General features: G+C 36.1%; 1 protein-coding gene and 2 long non-coding RNA genes across 3 annotated transcripts; all 3 read left to right on the top strand.

Moving 5' to 3' along the window:
• Positions 1 to 889: 889 nt before the first annotated feature.
• On the top strand, positions 890 to 4,054 carry LOC131930633 (uncharacterized). Its single transcript, XR_009384140.1, has 3 exons — positions 890 to 997; positions 2,786 to 2,868; positions 3,834 to 4,054. It is a non-coding gene; the product is annotated as an uncharacterized LOC131930633 (long non-coding RNA).
• Positions 4,055 to 5,487: 1,433 nt separating this feature from the next.
• LOC131930635 (uncharacterized) lies at positions 5,488 to 7,390 on the top strand. Its single transcript, XR_009384141.1, has 3 exons — positions 5,488 to 5,698; positions 6,414 to 6,485; positions 7,009 to 7,390. It is a non-coding gene; the product is annotated as an uncharacterized LOC131930635 (long non-coding RNA).
• A 1,208-nt stretch (positions 7,391 to 8,598) lies between these two features.
• On the top strand, positions 8,599 to 14,038 carry LOC131930487 (uncharacterized). Its single transcript, XM_059287003.1, has 5 exons — positions 8,599 to 8,699; positions 10,716 to 10,798; positions 11,144 to 11,370; positions 11,692 to 11,800; positions 13,860 to 14,038. The coding sequence occupies exons 2-5, from the start codon at positions 10,747 to 10,749 to the stop codon at positions 14,036 to 14,038; spliced, it is 567 nt and encodes a 188-aa protein (XP_059142986.1). The 5' UTR covers positions 8,599 to 8,699; positions 10,716 to 10,746.
• The last annotated feature ends 3,438 nt before the right edge of the window (positions 14,039 to 17,476 follow it).

The raw sequence follows: 17,476 nt of genomic DNA, 5'->3' as shown, positions 1-17,476 counted from the left end.
GGTCAGATTTTAAAACCCACCGAAATGATTTCTCTATTGTTCAAAGTGTAAACACGATTAAATGGCAAAAATATCAGGACAAACCATCTACGACAAAAGATCTCAGATAAAATACCCCAGACAAAATATCTCACGGCCAAATGATCTCAGGACACTGAGATCACGGTTGTTACATTTTGGCAACCCACATATTGTAACCTGTCTCTGAAAAATATGTTGTAATCCTTAATGTAAAAGGACAAACATATGCGATAAAACGTTGTCACAATTATTATGTGTAAAAGTAATCGAAAATCATTAGATTAACAATTTACAGTATTCAAATCGACTAAAATCATCATAAAAGCTATATATATATATATACATATTTAGTCGTTATGTTTTGTAGGAGACATTTTGTCTAAGATTATAATTTGTTCATGATATCATTTGTTTTAAAATATTTTGTCTGAGATTATTTGTCCCGTCACCGTAAAATCCCACCACACGGTCTACTGTAAGGGTTTAATAAAAAAAAAGTGTTTACATACAAACATAGACTGTTAAGACAAAACCTGGCTCGACCTAGATATGGAGGCTTGGTGGAGTTTTGAAGATGCCTTTTATTCCAAAATAACTAAAAGGATTAACTAATTCATTTGAAATAGCCACTTTAATGAACAATCTCAACATAATGTTTTCTCCGATTCAACAAACGTGTAACGCCGAAATTTGGGGTCTCTAAAAAACGGAGGCCCCCTGGATGCTGCCTGCTCAGCTCCCCGCCGCTAAATCTACCTTCATGAATGACGACAATCAAACTTCACGTTATAGAAATTCGCGTCAAATGTTTGGAGGGAATTCCCAAACAGTTTGACACTCACACAAAACTCTCCGCTAATACAAGCTTTGTAGCTGATGAACTACACGAAAGATTGGTCCTTTTGTGCTGTAGTTTAGCAAGAACATTTCTTTAACAACTAATAATGTAGGCTGAGCATGCAGTGCTTCTTATGTGGTAAACTGTGATAAGTTGTTTTTCTGAGGTTTTTATTTTAAATAAAAATCCTTCACACTCGGTATCAAGGAAATACCAACAAGATATCTAAAAAGATTTATGACTAAATCTAGATCTATTATATTATACGAGCCGACCCGCGGCATATCATATGCCGCTATTTAGTTGTTGTTTTTTCTACTTTTCAGTTATTCAAAATTTGTGAATTTGACACTACCAACGCTGCCACTGAAAATATTTTTTTAAAACACTATAAGTAGCTGGGTAAGGACGATAAACCCCCCCCCCTCCTTCACCCCCACCCCTCCGTTAAAGTAAACTCCACTTAGTCTCCCCCCCCCCCTACGTTTAAAATCGTTTCAAACTAAATTATCTGCCCCTAATAGTCGTCACTAAACCCGGCTGTGTTTGTAATGTTTGTAAACATAAAGAGTGAACCACAGCTCACCAGACCATGTAGGGGTGGGGACGGTAGGGAGCGCGTTTACAGCTTGTTTTCTAGCGGTTCCCAGAAGAGAATTATATATATAGATAGACAAGGCCTAGTGTTTCTTTCAGACTTTTTTCTCGAGGGGGGGGGGGGTGTTGCTTCCAGAATTTTTTTTCCGGTAGGGGGGGGGGGGCACTTGAAATTTTGCGGGGAAGGCGGACTAAAATCTCGGGGGGTGGGGGCAGACAGTGTAAAAAGTATACATTTTCTATATAAATTCTATTTCGTACGGGGGGGGGGGGAGGGGGGGGGCGGGGGGGGGGCGGTAGACTTTCTTCGGGGGGGGGGGGGCTCCATAAGTAACTCTGACTAGGCCTAGTTTATTTTCGAGAAACGTCTCGTGGACATAAACAATATTCTTTTGCTAATATCTAAAGTTAGCAGCATGAAACATGTATTTTTACAAGCTTTTATTTAACTCACTTCCTCTGTCGTCAGTCCAGACGGAAACGCAGGAGTGAAAATTCGGACAGTTCTACTTGACCGATACGATTCACATTTGGCACGTGGGTCAAGACATGAAGACAATGCAATCTGAAACTAAATTTGACTTAATTGGATGCCTAATTGATTTTAATGAATTAATTAAAATTTGGACCGAATTAGTAGGCATGTCTAGCCAACCACACCACACGCGTCATCACCTTCAATAGCTGCGCCATCACGTAATGGCTGCGTTCAAAAACCATTGCGCGCCTACTGAACGTGATGTTCAGTAGGCGCGCAATGGTTTTTAGTCATGTAACTCTATTGTAAATAAAACATGTAAAGTACTGAAAAAAAATTTCATAAAAAACGTTTTAATAACAAGCTTTTATGTAATGATGCACTAAAAAGTAGAAAATAAATTATAGACTACTATTTAAATAACTATAAAGAAAAGCGTGGGTGTCTTCCTTAACATTAGTAAAGGTATCCAATAGATACTAAAGTGACCCACGCTTTTCTTTATAGTTATTTAAATAGTAGGCTATAATTTATTTTCTACTTTTTAGTGCATCATTACATAAAAGCTTGTTATTAAAACGTTTTTTATGAAATTTTTTGAGTATTTTATCCCAAAACTAGATCTAGAAATTCATAGGACCTTTAAAGAATTTTGTGAGGATTATATTTAGGGCTGATTGAAGAGGCAATACGACATACATACATACATGTATTTTGTATAGTCTAATTGGTTTATATCGCCGCTTGACAAAAATGTACATCATTGTGTTAATATTCTCTCTAAAAGTGCATACGCCGAGTAATATAATGATACATTAAGCCCCTATAGGTGATTATATTTTTGTTCGCAGATCGCACAACCAAGAGGCCAAAATTACCGACATGTCCAATATGAGGCTGCTGCCCTTGTTGGCTTGTCTGCTATTTCTTCCCAGTAAGTTGTTGCCTCAGTTGATTCGTTTATTTCTCTCCTGATGTGTTTTACTGTACTTCCATCAACTCTCATGTGTACATCAAGGTTGTAATCCGCTATAATGTCGTCGTTTTTAATTCGAACTATATGATTACCACACTGTCATGTGCGGGTTTAAATTCTATCACATCCATCCAACAAAAAACAAAAGAGTTTTTTTTTAAATCAGTTGTGAGAGAATGCCTCGGATTAAACAATAACATAATAATATGGCTCCACAGGCAAATAGAACATTTGATGACTGTATTGAAAATTAAAGTACAAAGCTTGGGCGTTAAGTTGAGAAGAGCCAGATGTTGCCCATGCATAATGCCCCCCCCCCCCTCTCTCCACACAGCTGATGGACCCAAGGGACAGGACGTTACCTGTACAACTTGGAATCAGTTGTATCGCTGGAGCTGCCGTCTCTCTTAAATGGGTTGTTGTACCCACTGACGAGACTCGATTGCCAGAGGGTTCGAACTCGGGACTTTCGGGTTAGCAACCATGTGGTTGATTGCCCGATCGCAGATTCAATACAGTTGTTTAAAGAAACGATGACTTAATTCTTTTCAACTGACTAGAATCTACAAGCCTTTAAAAAATTATCATCTTTTCCCGTTCTTACTCAAGACACATTAGACAGATGAATTATAGTTCATCTGTTTCAGAGACCCCGGCAAACGAAAGGATAGTGTGATCAGCTGTATGCCCAGCTGCAATTCTTTTCCCTAACGTGAGTTAGGCACATCAGAGCTGGGTGGACTCACAGACATTCAACTGACTAGAATTCTAACTTTGAACAACAAATAACTTCAACTTTTTTTCCCTCTTTGAAATACCCGAAACCTGCGCTCCTATGGTGGTTGCTGCGTGGAATCCTCTACAGATAAAAAAATTACCCTACCACTGAATACCTTACGCTCTTGTTTACATTGCTTCTACAGACATCCTCTGTGACAATGATACGTTTATAGCAGCCATAATGGGCCTGGAAAGGGACACTCTAAAGTATCCATGTCGCTATACGGGACGAATCTATGGCCATTTTTGGCATCCTTACAAGCTGGTACCCCCTGCAGTGCAGATAAAACCCTGTGTTACTCTAGAAGTTCAGTACTGCCAGCATAACACCATTGCTAAATGTAATCAAGACCGAGTGTATTGGAGATATGTAAGTCATGAAATGTGCGTGGGGTTAGGATTATGGACCAGGGTTAGGATTATGGACCAGGGTTAGGGTTAGGGACTAGAGTTAGGGTTAGGGGTCAGGGTTAGGGTTAGGAACCAGGGTTAGAGTTAGGGACCAGGGTTAGGGTTAGGGTTAGGGATTAGTGTTAGGGTTAGGGACCAGGGTTAGGATTAGGGTTAGGGACTAATGTTAGGGTTATGGACAAGGGTTAGAATTAGGAACCAGGGTTAGGGTTAGGGACCAGGTTAGGGATCAGGGTTAGGGTTATGGACCAGGATTAGGGTTAGGGACCAGGGTTAGGGATCAGGGTTAGGGTTAGGAACCAGGGTTAGTGTTATATACTAGGGTTAGGGACCAGGGTTAGGGTTTGGGACTAGTGTTAGGGTTATGGACAAGGGTTAGGATTAGGAACCAGGGTTAGGGATCAGGGTTAGGGTTATGGACCAGGATTAGGGTTAGGGACCAGGGTTAGAGTTAGGGATTAGTGTTAGGGTTAGGGATTAGGGTTAGGGACCTGGGTTAGGATTATGGTTATGGACCAGGGTTAGGATTATGTACCAGGATTAGGGTTAGGGACCAGTGTTAGGGTTATGGACAAGGGCTAGGATTAGGGACCAGGGTTAGAGTTAGGGATTAGTGTTAGGATTATGGACCAGGGTTAGGGTAGGGACCAGGGTTAGGGTTATGGACCAGGGTTAGGGTTTGGGACTAGTGTTAGGGTTATAGACAAGGGTTAGGATTAGGAACCAGGGTTAGGGTTAGGGACCAGGGTTAGAGTTAGGGATTAGTGTTAGGATTATGGACCAGGATTAGGGTTATGGACCAGGGTTAGGAATATGTACCAGGATTACGTTTAGTGACCAGGGTTAGTGTTATAGACTAGGGTTATGGACCAGGGTAAGGCTAGGGACCAGGGTTAGGGTTAAGGACTAGGGTTAGGATTATTGGCCAGGGATAGAGTTAGGGATTAGTGTTAGGGACCAGGGTTAGGGTTATGGACCAGGGTTAGGGTTATGGACCTGGGTTAGGATTATGTACCAGGGTTAGGGTTATGGACTAGGGTTAGTGACCAGGGTTAGGATTAGGGACCAGGGTTAGGGACCGGGATTAGGGACAAGGGTTAGGATTAGGGACCAGGTTTAGGAATAAGGATAAGAGACTTATTAAACTGACGCAATTAGAGTTAGATTTAAAATGAAGAACAAGTGTGTACTGAATTGAATATAAGATCAATTTAACTGGCTCAGTTACAAATCAATTAATGAAACGACCACATTTACAACTTGTGTTATTGTATTTTGAACGTAGAATATTTGTTTAAAATGTTGTTTGAAATGTGTATAGTAATGTTTGACACATTTGCACATTACATCGTCAGTAACAAAGATTGGCATCTCTTTCAGATGTGCATAATGTGGTCCGTCTGTCAAAAAGAAGAGTTCTGCCCAGAAAGATTTTATTGTTCGTGCAAGAAAGGTCTTCTATACACTTTTGTGGTGAATCCATTTATTAGAGATCGACTGCAAGGATATTTTTATCGATTGGTTTTCCTGTCTAATCGATCTAATACTGTCCAAATAATAGCGTCAAGCAACATCTTTGACCTGCAGACTCGCCCAGGTAAATCACAATTCACTTTATTTAAAACTATTTTTGTTGGAGGATGGTAGGGGGTTAGTGAGAGTAGAGGTGGTCTCAGACAAAATATCCTAGACAAAATATCCTAGACAAAATATCCTAGACAAAATATCCTAGACAAAATATCCTAGTCAAAATATGCTTGACAAAATATCTGAGACAAAATATACTTCACAAAAAATCCTAAACAAAATATCCTAGACATAATTAATCAGTACAAAATATATCAGTACAAAAGATACCAAATACTTCTAACCAAATTCAAAAGACAAAATGACGTGTGTGGCCCACACATATCTGTAGAAATCAAAGTGAATATTTCACCTAAGGGGAAGTCTTTTCACTCTTACATTTTGACAGTAAAGTTATATGTAAATTTACATTTAAAAAAATCAAAAGATAAAAAAGAGGTTGCATTTGCATTTAGTGTAATTTTTGCTTTGTTTTTTATTTTGTGTTGTGTTTGTTGTGTTTAGTGTTGTATTTGTTGTGTTTCGTTTTGTATTTGTTAGCGATTTCATACAAACCGACTTTAGTTACATTTGAAATTCCTGGGATTAAGATAATTGATAAAAACTTCTTGTTATATGGTGACTGTTGAATTCAAATGCTGCTTTATATATATATATATATATATATATATATATATATATATATATATATATATATATATATATATATATACATATATTGACAGCTGATTGGAATCCTATCCACCTCGACGGAATGAAAGTTCTTTCGAAGAATAGTATCCATCATCTACGTGCAGGTATTTTCTATGCCTGTAAATACTTGAATTATAAAACAGATTGAAACGCACTCTAGCAACCTAAAAATGAGATTCAGTTCCAGCTTGCAGACATGAGGCAGTCAATTCGTTTACCGGATTGGACTCACAATTCGTGTTTAAATTTAGTTTTTTATTCAAATTTTAAGATATGCAGCTGAAAATGCTTCTAAAGTCGGCTAGGCACAGTGCTGACTACACCCTTCCATTATATGCCGAGGTTAAGAAACGTATGAACTCAACTCAGTGTGGTCACTAGTTCGGGTGTCACCCAGTACCTTGAAAAAATGATGGATACACACACACACGTGTGGGTGACACCCGAACTAGTGACCACACTGAGTTGAGTTCATACGTTTCTTAACCTCGGCATATAATGGAAGGGTGTAGTCAGCACTGTGCCTAGCCGACTTTACTTTCCCCAACTAAAATGGTACTATTAATGATATACGGCAATACAAGAGACATAATCGATAACATCAAATGTTTTTTTTCTCTCTAACAGATTCAATGTGTGTACACATGGGAACTGTATTTGCCATTGGTCTAGCTACACGTATGCTTTAGTCAAGTTCTAAGAAACATTGAAAGTTGTGGGAAGAATAGCGCAGCCGGCATTGTAAAATTTAAAATATCGTTAATTCTCACTTGATATGTTCATTGTTATACACATATTCGTGATGTTTGGCTTTACGTTTTAAAACAGAAACAGTTTATAAAAAAATTATTTAAACTATATGTTAAATAATTATTCAAATAATTATTCAATCATTTTTAACCATTAAGCCAAGTATTTTTTAAAACTGATTAATCTGATGTTTCCTAAATTTACACTGTTTGAATCTCTAATTTTTGGGGTGGTTATTTTTATCAATAAATTATAATAAAGTCGCATTCAACAATCGAATTTCGTTTGAATCAATGTTTCTAATGCATTAAATATTCTTTCATTGCAATTGAATAATTGGTGTTAAAGTTTTTTAAAGGCATACTTGATTTTTATTTTTGAACAGGTATGCTGTATGTTTAAAGTTTTGTCTCTGTAATCTGTTTTTTAGTAATATATGTTGCTGGAGAAATAATATTTAATTTAGATGATAAAGATGAAATATATGATGCTAGAGAAGATAATATTTAATTTAGACGATAAAGATGAAATATATGTAGCTGGAAAAGATAATATTTAATTTAGACGATAAAGATGAAATATATGTAGCTGGAAAAGATAATATTTAATTTAGACGATAAAGATGAAATATATGTTGCCGAAGAAGATAATATTTAATTTAGACGATAAAGATGAAATATTTATTGCTGGAAAAGATAATATTTAATTTAGACGATAAAGATGAAATATTTGTTGCCGGAGAAAATAATATTTAATTTAGACCATAAAGATGAAATATATGTAGCTGGAGAAGATAATATTTAATTTAGATGATAAAGATGAAATATATGTTGCCGGAGAAGATAATATTTAATTTAGACGATAAAGATGAAATATATGTTGCTGAAGAAGATAAAATTTAATTTAGACGATAAAGATGAAATATATGTTGTTGGAGGAGATAATATTTAATTTAGATGATAAAGATGAAATATATATTGCTGAAGACATCAAATTGGAGAGGAGGTCCTAGGCCGATACGATTACCAACTGGTTTCCTTTCGGCAGCTCCTGCGGCACTGCTGATCCCAAGCTGTACGGAACGTCCTGTCCCTTTGGGGCCTGATACATGGGCAATATAAGACTCTTCTATGCTATGCGCCCAGGCTACGTGCTTGGATTTTCCGATGCGCATCTATTGAATGGTCTAATTAGACTACGGAGACATATTTTTAATGTATTGTTCATTTAGCAAAACTAACACACTGTTTTCTTGCGAATCAGAAAAAGTTCAGCGTCAGTCTACGACGTGATCCATGGCCTTACAAGACCTGGGCTCGCCCAGCACACAGAGAACTTTAGTTTTATTACTGCCTTAAGCTTATCTACAGATGATGCCTTATTGTTGTCAAAATGCGCGTCAAGTTGTTAGAGGAAATTCCCAAACAACTTTGCACTACTTCCTTATTTTCAGCTGAAATCAAGCTTTGTAGCCGATGAAAAGCATGAAAGATTGGCCCCTTTGTGCTTTAGAACAACAAGAAAATTTATTAAACAGCTTATAATGTAGATTGATGTTCCAGTGGGATGTACGTATATGGCAAACTGTTAAAAGTTTGCATTGAAAGTATTTATTTTAAATTAAAAAAAAACTTACTTCACTCTCGATATCAAGCCGATTGTAACTAGATCAAGACTAGGTGTGGAATTGTGGTCTTGATCAAGTTTAGGGTAATCTCACGATATAGCATCGGAAATTATCCGGTAATGTTGTTGATTTTCTTTAACATTCGTTACTGTAAACCATAGTTTATTTGACCTTTGAAATATAAATAAAGCCAATTGCATTAGATTAATGTTTTAACTTAAAGTTTAATTGACAGAAAAATAGAAACAATTTATAAATCTAAATATTAATATTTAAGTCGCATGTAGTAATTGTGTTTTTTAAGAAAAAAAACAACTTGCAGAAGATTTGGAATTAGTAGATTTTAGATCTAGATCGAAGCCTAGTGAAATAAGACGATACGATTTATTAAAGTTTAAAGTAGTAAGAAAGACTAGAACAATGTTTAGTAGCAGCAATAATTAGCACATACACTTAAAATAATTACAAATACAAAATAATTAGTAAAACACTATCTAAAAATTAAACTAAAATCAACTAAAAATAATATGGCGCCAAATAAAATATGGTTTACTGTATTTCCGGTGGTTTTCGGAACCGCGTGTTAACTACGCCATGATTTTATTGTTTTCTACTGATGTACCATTCCGGAACATTAACCGACGCTTTATCGTGAGGATACCCCAGTTCCGATAAAATTTAGGTCTAGATCTAGTGTATTTCAATGAACATCTCAAAAGAATACAATGCATTTTAATAGTTTAGGAGGTAGACCTATTTAGATCTAGCACGACAAAAATGATTTTTTGACAATACCAAACGTCAAAACTATTAATACTATTTTTTGTCCTGGTCTTAAAAGAAAGCGAAACCTGAAAATGTTTTTTTTATAGTAATACTGCATTGTTCTGGCTAGTTTTGAAAAAAAAAACGTTTGAAAAAATGGCTTAGAGCAAGGGAAATGAAAACAATGCTTTAAAAATGGGTTATCATATACAGCACACTAAAATCTATGTTGACTAGCAGTGTCGTGTCGGTGATGCTGCTGCTGTCTACCGTCGTCAGCTTAAACCATGATCCCAAACAAATGCAATAAACCAAATCCTAAACCTAGCCGAGGAGGAGAAAAATGCCTCAATAAATAACTCTACTGAACTGATAGCGCTTATAATTTATATAGGCCTTAGGCATAATAATAGAAAATTTAGACTTTCACAAAGGGCCACTCCAAACAAAAATTTGACTATGATTTTTATTTGCATCGTGGTTTGAGCCTGTTTGTTCTCAGACCTATTGACATCATAGACAATACCAATTTGACGAGAACCTTTCGATCATTATTATTGACATACATTAAAAAAAACGTGTTTTTTTTAAGATTTTGCAATCACAACGACCGTAAAAATTATTAAAAAATAAACACTAAAGCCTGAAAATAATACCGAAATTTAATATTTTTAGAATCAGTGTTATAGAAAGTGCAAATCCAGATAACTTTATAATAATTTTTGGAGTTTAAGGCTAAATTTTTATTTATTTTCATAACGTCTTTTCATAACGTTTTTTCATTTTCGTAAGACAAACATTTATTTGCTGTACAAAACTCCGTGTTAGATATTATGAAAAACCTACTTAAATAAAACTCACAATAATTTGTATTCAAATCTTTGCCGATATATTTTTAAAGTTTAGCCTTTTCTGTTTTCAATTTCGTGATAAATGTGTAACATTAAATTGTTTTTGGCTTTTTGAAAGAAAATAGATTCTGCGTAGTTACTGAAAATACTAAAAACATCAATTATATTCAATCTTTAGTTAAAACCCAACAACAATCAAACCGTCATATGTTTTATAACCATATTTATTTTATTACAGAGCTATGTTAATTTAGTTTAACTCCCTCTCTAAAAGTGCAAAAGGCAAATATATAATGATAAAATAAACCTATTTAATTAAGTGATTATATTTTTGTTCGCAGATTACACAACCAAGAGGCCAAAATTATCGACATGTCCAATATGAGGCTGCTGCCCTTGTTGGCTTGTCTGCTATTTCTTCCTGGTAAGTTGTTGCCTCAGTTGATTCGTTTATTTCTCTCCTGATGTGCTTTACTGTACTAACTTTTTGCGTGTTTATTAATATTATATTACGCTATAATTCGGGTTTAAATTTTTGTCTCTTCTATTCTACAAAACATAATTTTTCATCAGTCCTATCGAGGGTACCGCGGATTAACTGCCTTTAAAGAGAAGATTCGCTAGTTTTTTTCACTGATTAGAGACGACTAATCTCCCTTTGAGTTACCCTGCCTGCGCTCACAAGGTGGTTGCTATGTTGATTTATTTACAGATAAATTCTTGTCCCAACTCTGTATATCTAATGCTGTTGTTTATATTACTTCTACAGACATCATGTGCGAAAATATTTCGTTTGCAGCAGTTTTAATGGGCCTGGAAAGGGACTGTATCAATTACCGTTGCCGCTACACGGGGAGCTTGTATGGCTATTTTTGGCATCCTTACAAGATTCTACCCCCTGCCGTGGAGATAACCCCTTGCGTCAGTCTTCACGTAGAGGTGTGCGAACTTACATCTATTGCTGAATGTGATGAAGATCGAGAAAATTGGGAAAGGGTAAGTCGTTAATGTTGCTTTTGATCAATTTTGGAAACACAGTTTAAGTGCTTCTCTTATTTAAAATGAAAAGTGACAATTTATTTTTCCCACGCTTTTCCTTGGCCCAACTTTGCTCAAAAATGAAAATCAGATTTTTTTGTTGCATTGTTTCTGAGGGACAATACTCCCCCCCCCCCCACCCCAGGAACCTCTTTCACCACCACACCACCTCCCGAAACGAAATACATAAAAATATTTTTGTTGAAATTATCTATTTTAATCAATCCCCATCACCCTCCACACCACGTCTTCAGTAACAAATATTCGCACCTCTTTCAGATGTGTACACCGTGGTCGGTCTGTACGGAAAAAGAGTTCTGTCCCGGTTATGGTTATTGTTCATGCAAGAGAGGTCCGCCATATACTGTTGTGGTGAATCCATTTCTTGGTTATCGGCTACGTCATTTTTTTCGATTTGCTTTTATAGAGTCATATAGGACTTATAAAAACGACGTAATTGCGTCAAGCAACGTCTTTGACATGAAAAGTCGCCCAGGTAAATCACAACACAATTTATTTAAAACTTTTATTGTTGAAGGCTTGTTATTGTTTGACAGGACAAACAATTCCAGACAAAATATCCTAGAGAAAATATCTCAACTACAAAGTGTCTTAGTGACAAAAGGAATCATGTCGTAAAATAATTCGGACCAATTTGTCCTGACATCATTTGTCATGGAAAATGTAAATTTAAGGGGGAAGGTTCGGAAATAAAAGGAAAAAAAATAAGTATTAAGCCTTTTTAATGTATTCGTGTATTTTAGGGTAGTTAAGGAAAAATATTTGCATGCATCAGGGACTTAAATATGTTAGTTTATGTTACAGCTAGAATATTTTGTCAGCAATAGGCGGAATAATCCTAGTGGCGTACAATACGATTAGTTCACAACCAGTGGTAGATCTTGTTTGAAGTTCTGTAAATTAACATTACTGCAAAGTAATACTAACGAAATAACATGAAAAGACACGTTATGAATTCTATATTTTATTTCAAACTTGTATCCAGAAAAAGCAAAATAATAAAATTAGACGACATCTTTCATATTTTATTATACGCGTGTTTAAAAACATAGCCGCGTGACATAACCGGATGACATCTTGATACAAATCGTAAAACCTTCCACCTGATGACATCTTGCTACAGATCACAACCTTTTATCTGATGACATCTTGCTACAGATCACAACCTTTTATCTGATGACATCTTGCTACAGATCACAACCTTTCACCTCATGACATCTTGCTACGGATCACAACCTTTCATCTGCTGTCATCTTGCTACGGATCACAACCTTTCACCTCATGACATCTTGCTACAGATCACAACCTTTTACCCAATGACATCTTGCTACAGATCACAATCTTTCACCCAATGACATCTTGCTACGGATCACAACCTTTCACCTCATGACATCTTGCTACAGATCACAACCTTTTACCCAATGACATCTTGCTACAGATCACAACCTTTCACCTCATGACATCTTGCTACAGATCACAACCTTTCACACAATGACATCTTGCTACAGATCACAACCTTACACCAAATGACATCTTGCTAAGGATCAAAAACTTTCACCTCATGACATCTTGCTACGGATCACAACCTTTCACCTCATGACATCTTGCTACAGATCACAACCTTTCATCTGATGACATCTTGCTACAGATCACAATCTTTCACCCAATGACATCTTGCTACAGATCACAACCTTTCACCCAATGACATCTTGCTACAGATCACAACCTTTCATCTGATGACATCTTGCTACAGATCACAACCTTTCATCTGATGACATCTTGCTACAGATCACAACCTTTCATCTGATGACATCTTGCTACAGATCACAATCTTTCACCCAATGACATCTTGCTACAGATCACAACCTTTCACCCAATGTCATCTTGCTACAGATCACACAACCTTTCACCCAATGTCATCTTGCTACAGATCACACAACCTTTCACCCAATGACATCTTGCTACAGATCACAACCTTTCATCTGATGTTATCTTGTTACAGATCACAACCTTTCATCTGCTGTCATCTTGCTACGGATCACACAACCTTTCACCTCATGACATCTTGCTACAGATCACAATCTTTCACCCAATGACATCTTGCTACAGATCACAACCTTTCACCCAATGACATCTTGCTACAGATCACAACCTTTCACCCAATGACATCTTGCTACAGATCACAACCTTTCATCTGCTGTCATCTTGCTACGGATCACACAACCTTTCACCCAATGACATCTTGCTACAGATCACAACCTTTCACCCAATGACATCTTGCTACAGATCACAACCTTTCACACAATGACATCTTGCTACAGATCACAACCTTACACCACATGACATCTTGCTAAGGATCAAAAACTTTCACCTCATGACATCTTGCTACAGATCACAACTTTTCACCCAATGACATCTTGCTACAGATCACAACCTTTCACCCAATGACATCTTGCTACAGATCACAACCTTTCACCCAATGACATCTTGCTACAGATCACACAACCTTTCACCCAATGACATCTTGCTACAGATCACAACCTTTCACCCAATGACATCTTGCTACAGATCACACAACCTTTCATCTGATGACATCTTGCTATAGATCACACAACCTTTCATCTGATGACATCATGCTACAGATCACAACCTTTCATCTGCTGTCATCTTGCTACGGATCACACAACCTTTCACCCAATGACATCTTGCTACAGATCACAACCTTTCACCCAATGACATCTTGCTACAGATCACACAACCTTTCACCCAATGACATCTTGCTACAGATCACAACCTTTCACCCAATGACATCTTGCTACAGATCACACAACCTTTCATCTGATGACATCTTGCTATAGATCACACAACCTTTCATCTGATGACATCTTGCTACAGATCACAACCTTTCATCTGCTGTCATCTTGCTACGGATCACACAACCTTTCACCCAATGACATCATGCTACAGATCACAATCTTTCACCCAATGACATCTTGCTACAGATCACAACCTTTCACCCAATGACATCTTGCTACAGATCACAACCTTTCACCCAATGACATCTTGCTACAGATCACACAACCTTTCACCCAATGACATCTTGCTACAGATCACAACCTTTCACCCAATGACATCTTGCTACAGATCACACAACCTTTCATCTGATGACATCTTGCTATAGATCACACAACCTTTCATCTGATGACATCTTGCTACAGATCACAACCTTTCATCTGATGACATCTTGCTACAGATCACACAACCTTTCACAACTTATCATCTGAGGATATTATTTATCTGATATATTTTGTCTGTATAAAATTTGTCATGTTATCCTCGTCCCTGAGATCATTTTAACGTTAGATCAGTTGTCCGTTGAGATAATTTGTCATGAGATATTTTATCTTGATATTATTTACGAGATAAATGGCCAGTTTTGGGAGAAATACAATGGACGCTAGGTTGATAGTGTTGTCTTTTTCTCTAAACCGAAATCGAAACCAAAACTAAAATCACATCAACGTCAAAATTAATCGGAAACAAAAAAATGTCATTAAAAACGGAATTTTATCTAGATTCGGCAATTTAAGCTTGATCTACGCGTAGTTACTGCACATTGATACTAAATATAGTTGTAGCCATACCAATAAACCTTCCCCCTCAAACATGACAAAAGTTGCATTTAGAGTTTCTTTATGGCGACTCTAACCCACCCCCCCTCCAAGCACGTTTACCGGAATAGAATTTATATTGAAAATATACTTTTACCAATGTTCGCCCCTCCCCAGAAAATTTTGTCAACCCCACCCCTGAAAATGTCAAGTACCCCCCCCCCCTCCCCTTGAGAGAAACACTGGTCGCAATTGTAGATCATACGGACTAAAGGTAGACACTACTTCTATAATATAGACCCATTTGCTACTAGAGTTTCTTCCAGGCATCTCTTTGGAGGGGTCATGCCCCCCCCCCCCCCCCCCGAAGAAAGTCTACCCCCCCCCCCCCCCCCCCGAACGAAATGAAATTTATTTAGAAAATATATACTTTTAACAATGTCCGCCCCCCCCCCCCCAAATATTTCAAGTGTCCGCCCCCCCCCCCGGAGAAAAATGTCTGGAAGAAACACCGTTTGCTACATTTACTCTTTACTCTTTAAAGCTCAATCATGGATGTAGTGGGGTTTTTTCAGACTTTTTTCTCCGGGAGTTTTGGGGGCACTATATACATTTTGCGGGGTGCGAATTAAATTCTTAGGAGGGGAGGAGAAGGGAGGGGCTGACACTGGTAAAAGTACATATTCTCTATATAAACTCTGTTTCTTTTGCTGGGGGGGGGGGGGGCTTAGACGTTCTGCCGGAGAAGGGGGGGGGGATGGCTTTGCCTCTACTCAAAGAATTGCCTGAAAGAGACTTTTTATTATCAAGTATCGATGACGTTATTATTATTGTGTATTTTTTTTTTTGGGGGGGGGGGGGGCAATAGTATTTTAATTTTATATTTACGCAAGGTTTAATGAGGTCAGTTTTATTGTGTGTACTTTACCGGCTTTAAACTATTTCCATGTGACGTTACGTTAGCTTTTTCGTTTGACTGTGAACGATTTTAGTTTGCTTGTGTTTTCTCTATATTCTATATTGTTCCTGTATGACTGATAGATAAATAGAGTAACATAATGACGGAATAGTGAAACTATTATTATGGAAGTACATGTGTATTCATAAATATAAATAAATATTGAAATATAAATGAGTATATCTATACGTATATATACGTATTTATGTATATATATATATATATATATATATATATATATATATATATATATATATATATATATATATATATATATATATTCCAGCTGACTGGAATCCTCTTTATCTCGATCGCACTAAAAAAGAGTGGGCTTCGTCCGAGAATGATAACGCTAACCTACGTGCAGGTATTTGCTAATATCCTGTATATACTTTAATTATAAAAAGATTTACCTGAACTCTAGAATTGAGTTTCACTTACTGCTAGCACACATGAGTTGATTATTTTTCTGGCTTGGACTTACAATCCGTATTTAAATTTTGTTTTTAATTCATACTTCTAGATGTGCAATTTAAATGTAACCATCAATGATATATAATTATAATATTTAATTATACGACATTACAAGTAACGTTTTTATTAACACATTTCTTTCTTTCGCCTCAAACAGATTTGGTCTATGTACAAATGGGAACAGTGTTTGCCATTGGTCTAGTTAAAATTATGTTCTAGTCAAGTTTTAAGGAATACAGCTGTCTTCAGAAAAGTCAGTCTGAATTGTAAAATTTAAAATATTCCTTAATTCTCATATTTATCTGAAGTTACTTATTATAAACGCAATAGTAAAATTTCTACTTTATGTTTAAGGGCATTGACACGCTTTATTTACAAATATATAATAAAATATATTTGTAATAATTTTTTCTTCACTAAAATTTTCTAACAGTAAAGCACAGCTTTTTCTTAAATTGCTGGTTTGTATACTTTAAAAATTTTCTCTGTCTAAGCTTCATATTTTCTGGCTAATGTGTTATCTATACATTTTAATAAAGCTGCAATAATAATTGTATTTTGTTTGTATAAATCTTTCAAATTCATTAAATAATTTTGCATTACATAAGATAGTTTTTATAAAATACTTTAAATTGAATAATTTCGTTGGAGTCTTAAATGATTAGTTACATTTTTTCGTATACTAGATTTAAGTTCATCTGTTTTATTTATTTTTATTTATAATCATCTAGTTATCAAAGTTTCATAAAATTGTCAACATTTCAATTGTGCGTTAAACTTCGAATCAGTCTTAAATACACACAATTTCAGTCTATTATTAATGGATCAATTTCAATTATGGGAATGTAAAAAAATAAAATAAACCGGGAGTGATCTCCCCTAAACTTTCTCGAATATTCTCATATAACTTGGAATATAGACAGGATTTTTAATTACTTAATCTTTTAAAAATAGAAAAGAATCTCATAGAAAAAAAAAATTTCGCACCAAGCGAACGCCA

Source organism: Physella acuta, unplaced genomic scaffold (assembly GCF_028476545.2).
Source record: "Physella acuta isolate Inbredline_101_S28 unplaced genomic scaffold, ASM2847654v3 ptg000099l, whole genome shotgun sequence".
NCBI classification, from domain to species: domain Eukaryota; kingdom Metazoa; phylum Mollusca; class Gastropoda; family Physidae; genus Physella; species Physella acuta.
Note: the sequence above shows the minus strand (reverse complement) of the source record. Positions and strands in the feature narration are given on the sequence as shown.

What these genes read in the sequence shown, in the direction of transcription:
- LOC131930487 (XM_059287003.1), top strand. Translation starts at nt 10,747, where the DNA reads ATGTCCAATATGAGGCTGCTGCCCTTGTTGGCTTGTCTGCTATTTCTT. An exon ending in TTGTCTGCTATTTCTTCCTG is followed by an intron (nt 10,799 to 11,143) that starts GTAAGTTGTTGC and finishes TTACTTCTACAG; the next exon opens with ACATCATGTGCGAAAATATT. An exon ending in TGTGGTGAATCCATTTCTTG is followed by an intron (nt 11,801 to 13,859) that starts GTTATCGGCTAC and finishes ATCTTGCTACAG; the next exon opens with ATCACAACCTTTCACCCAAT.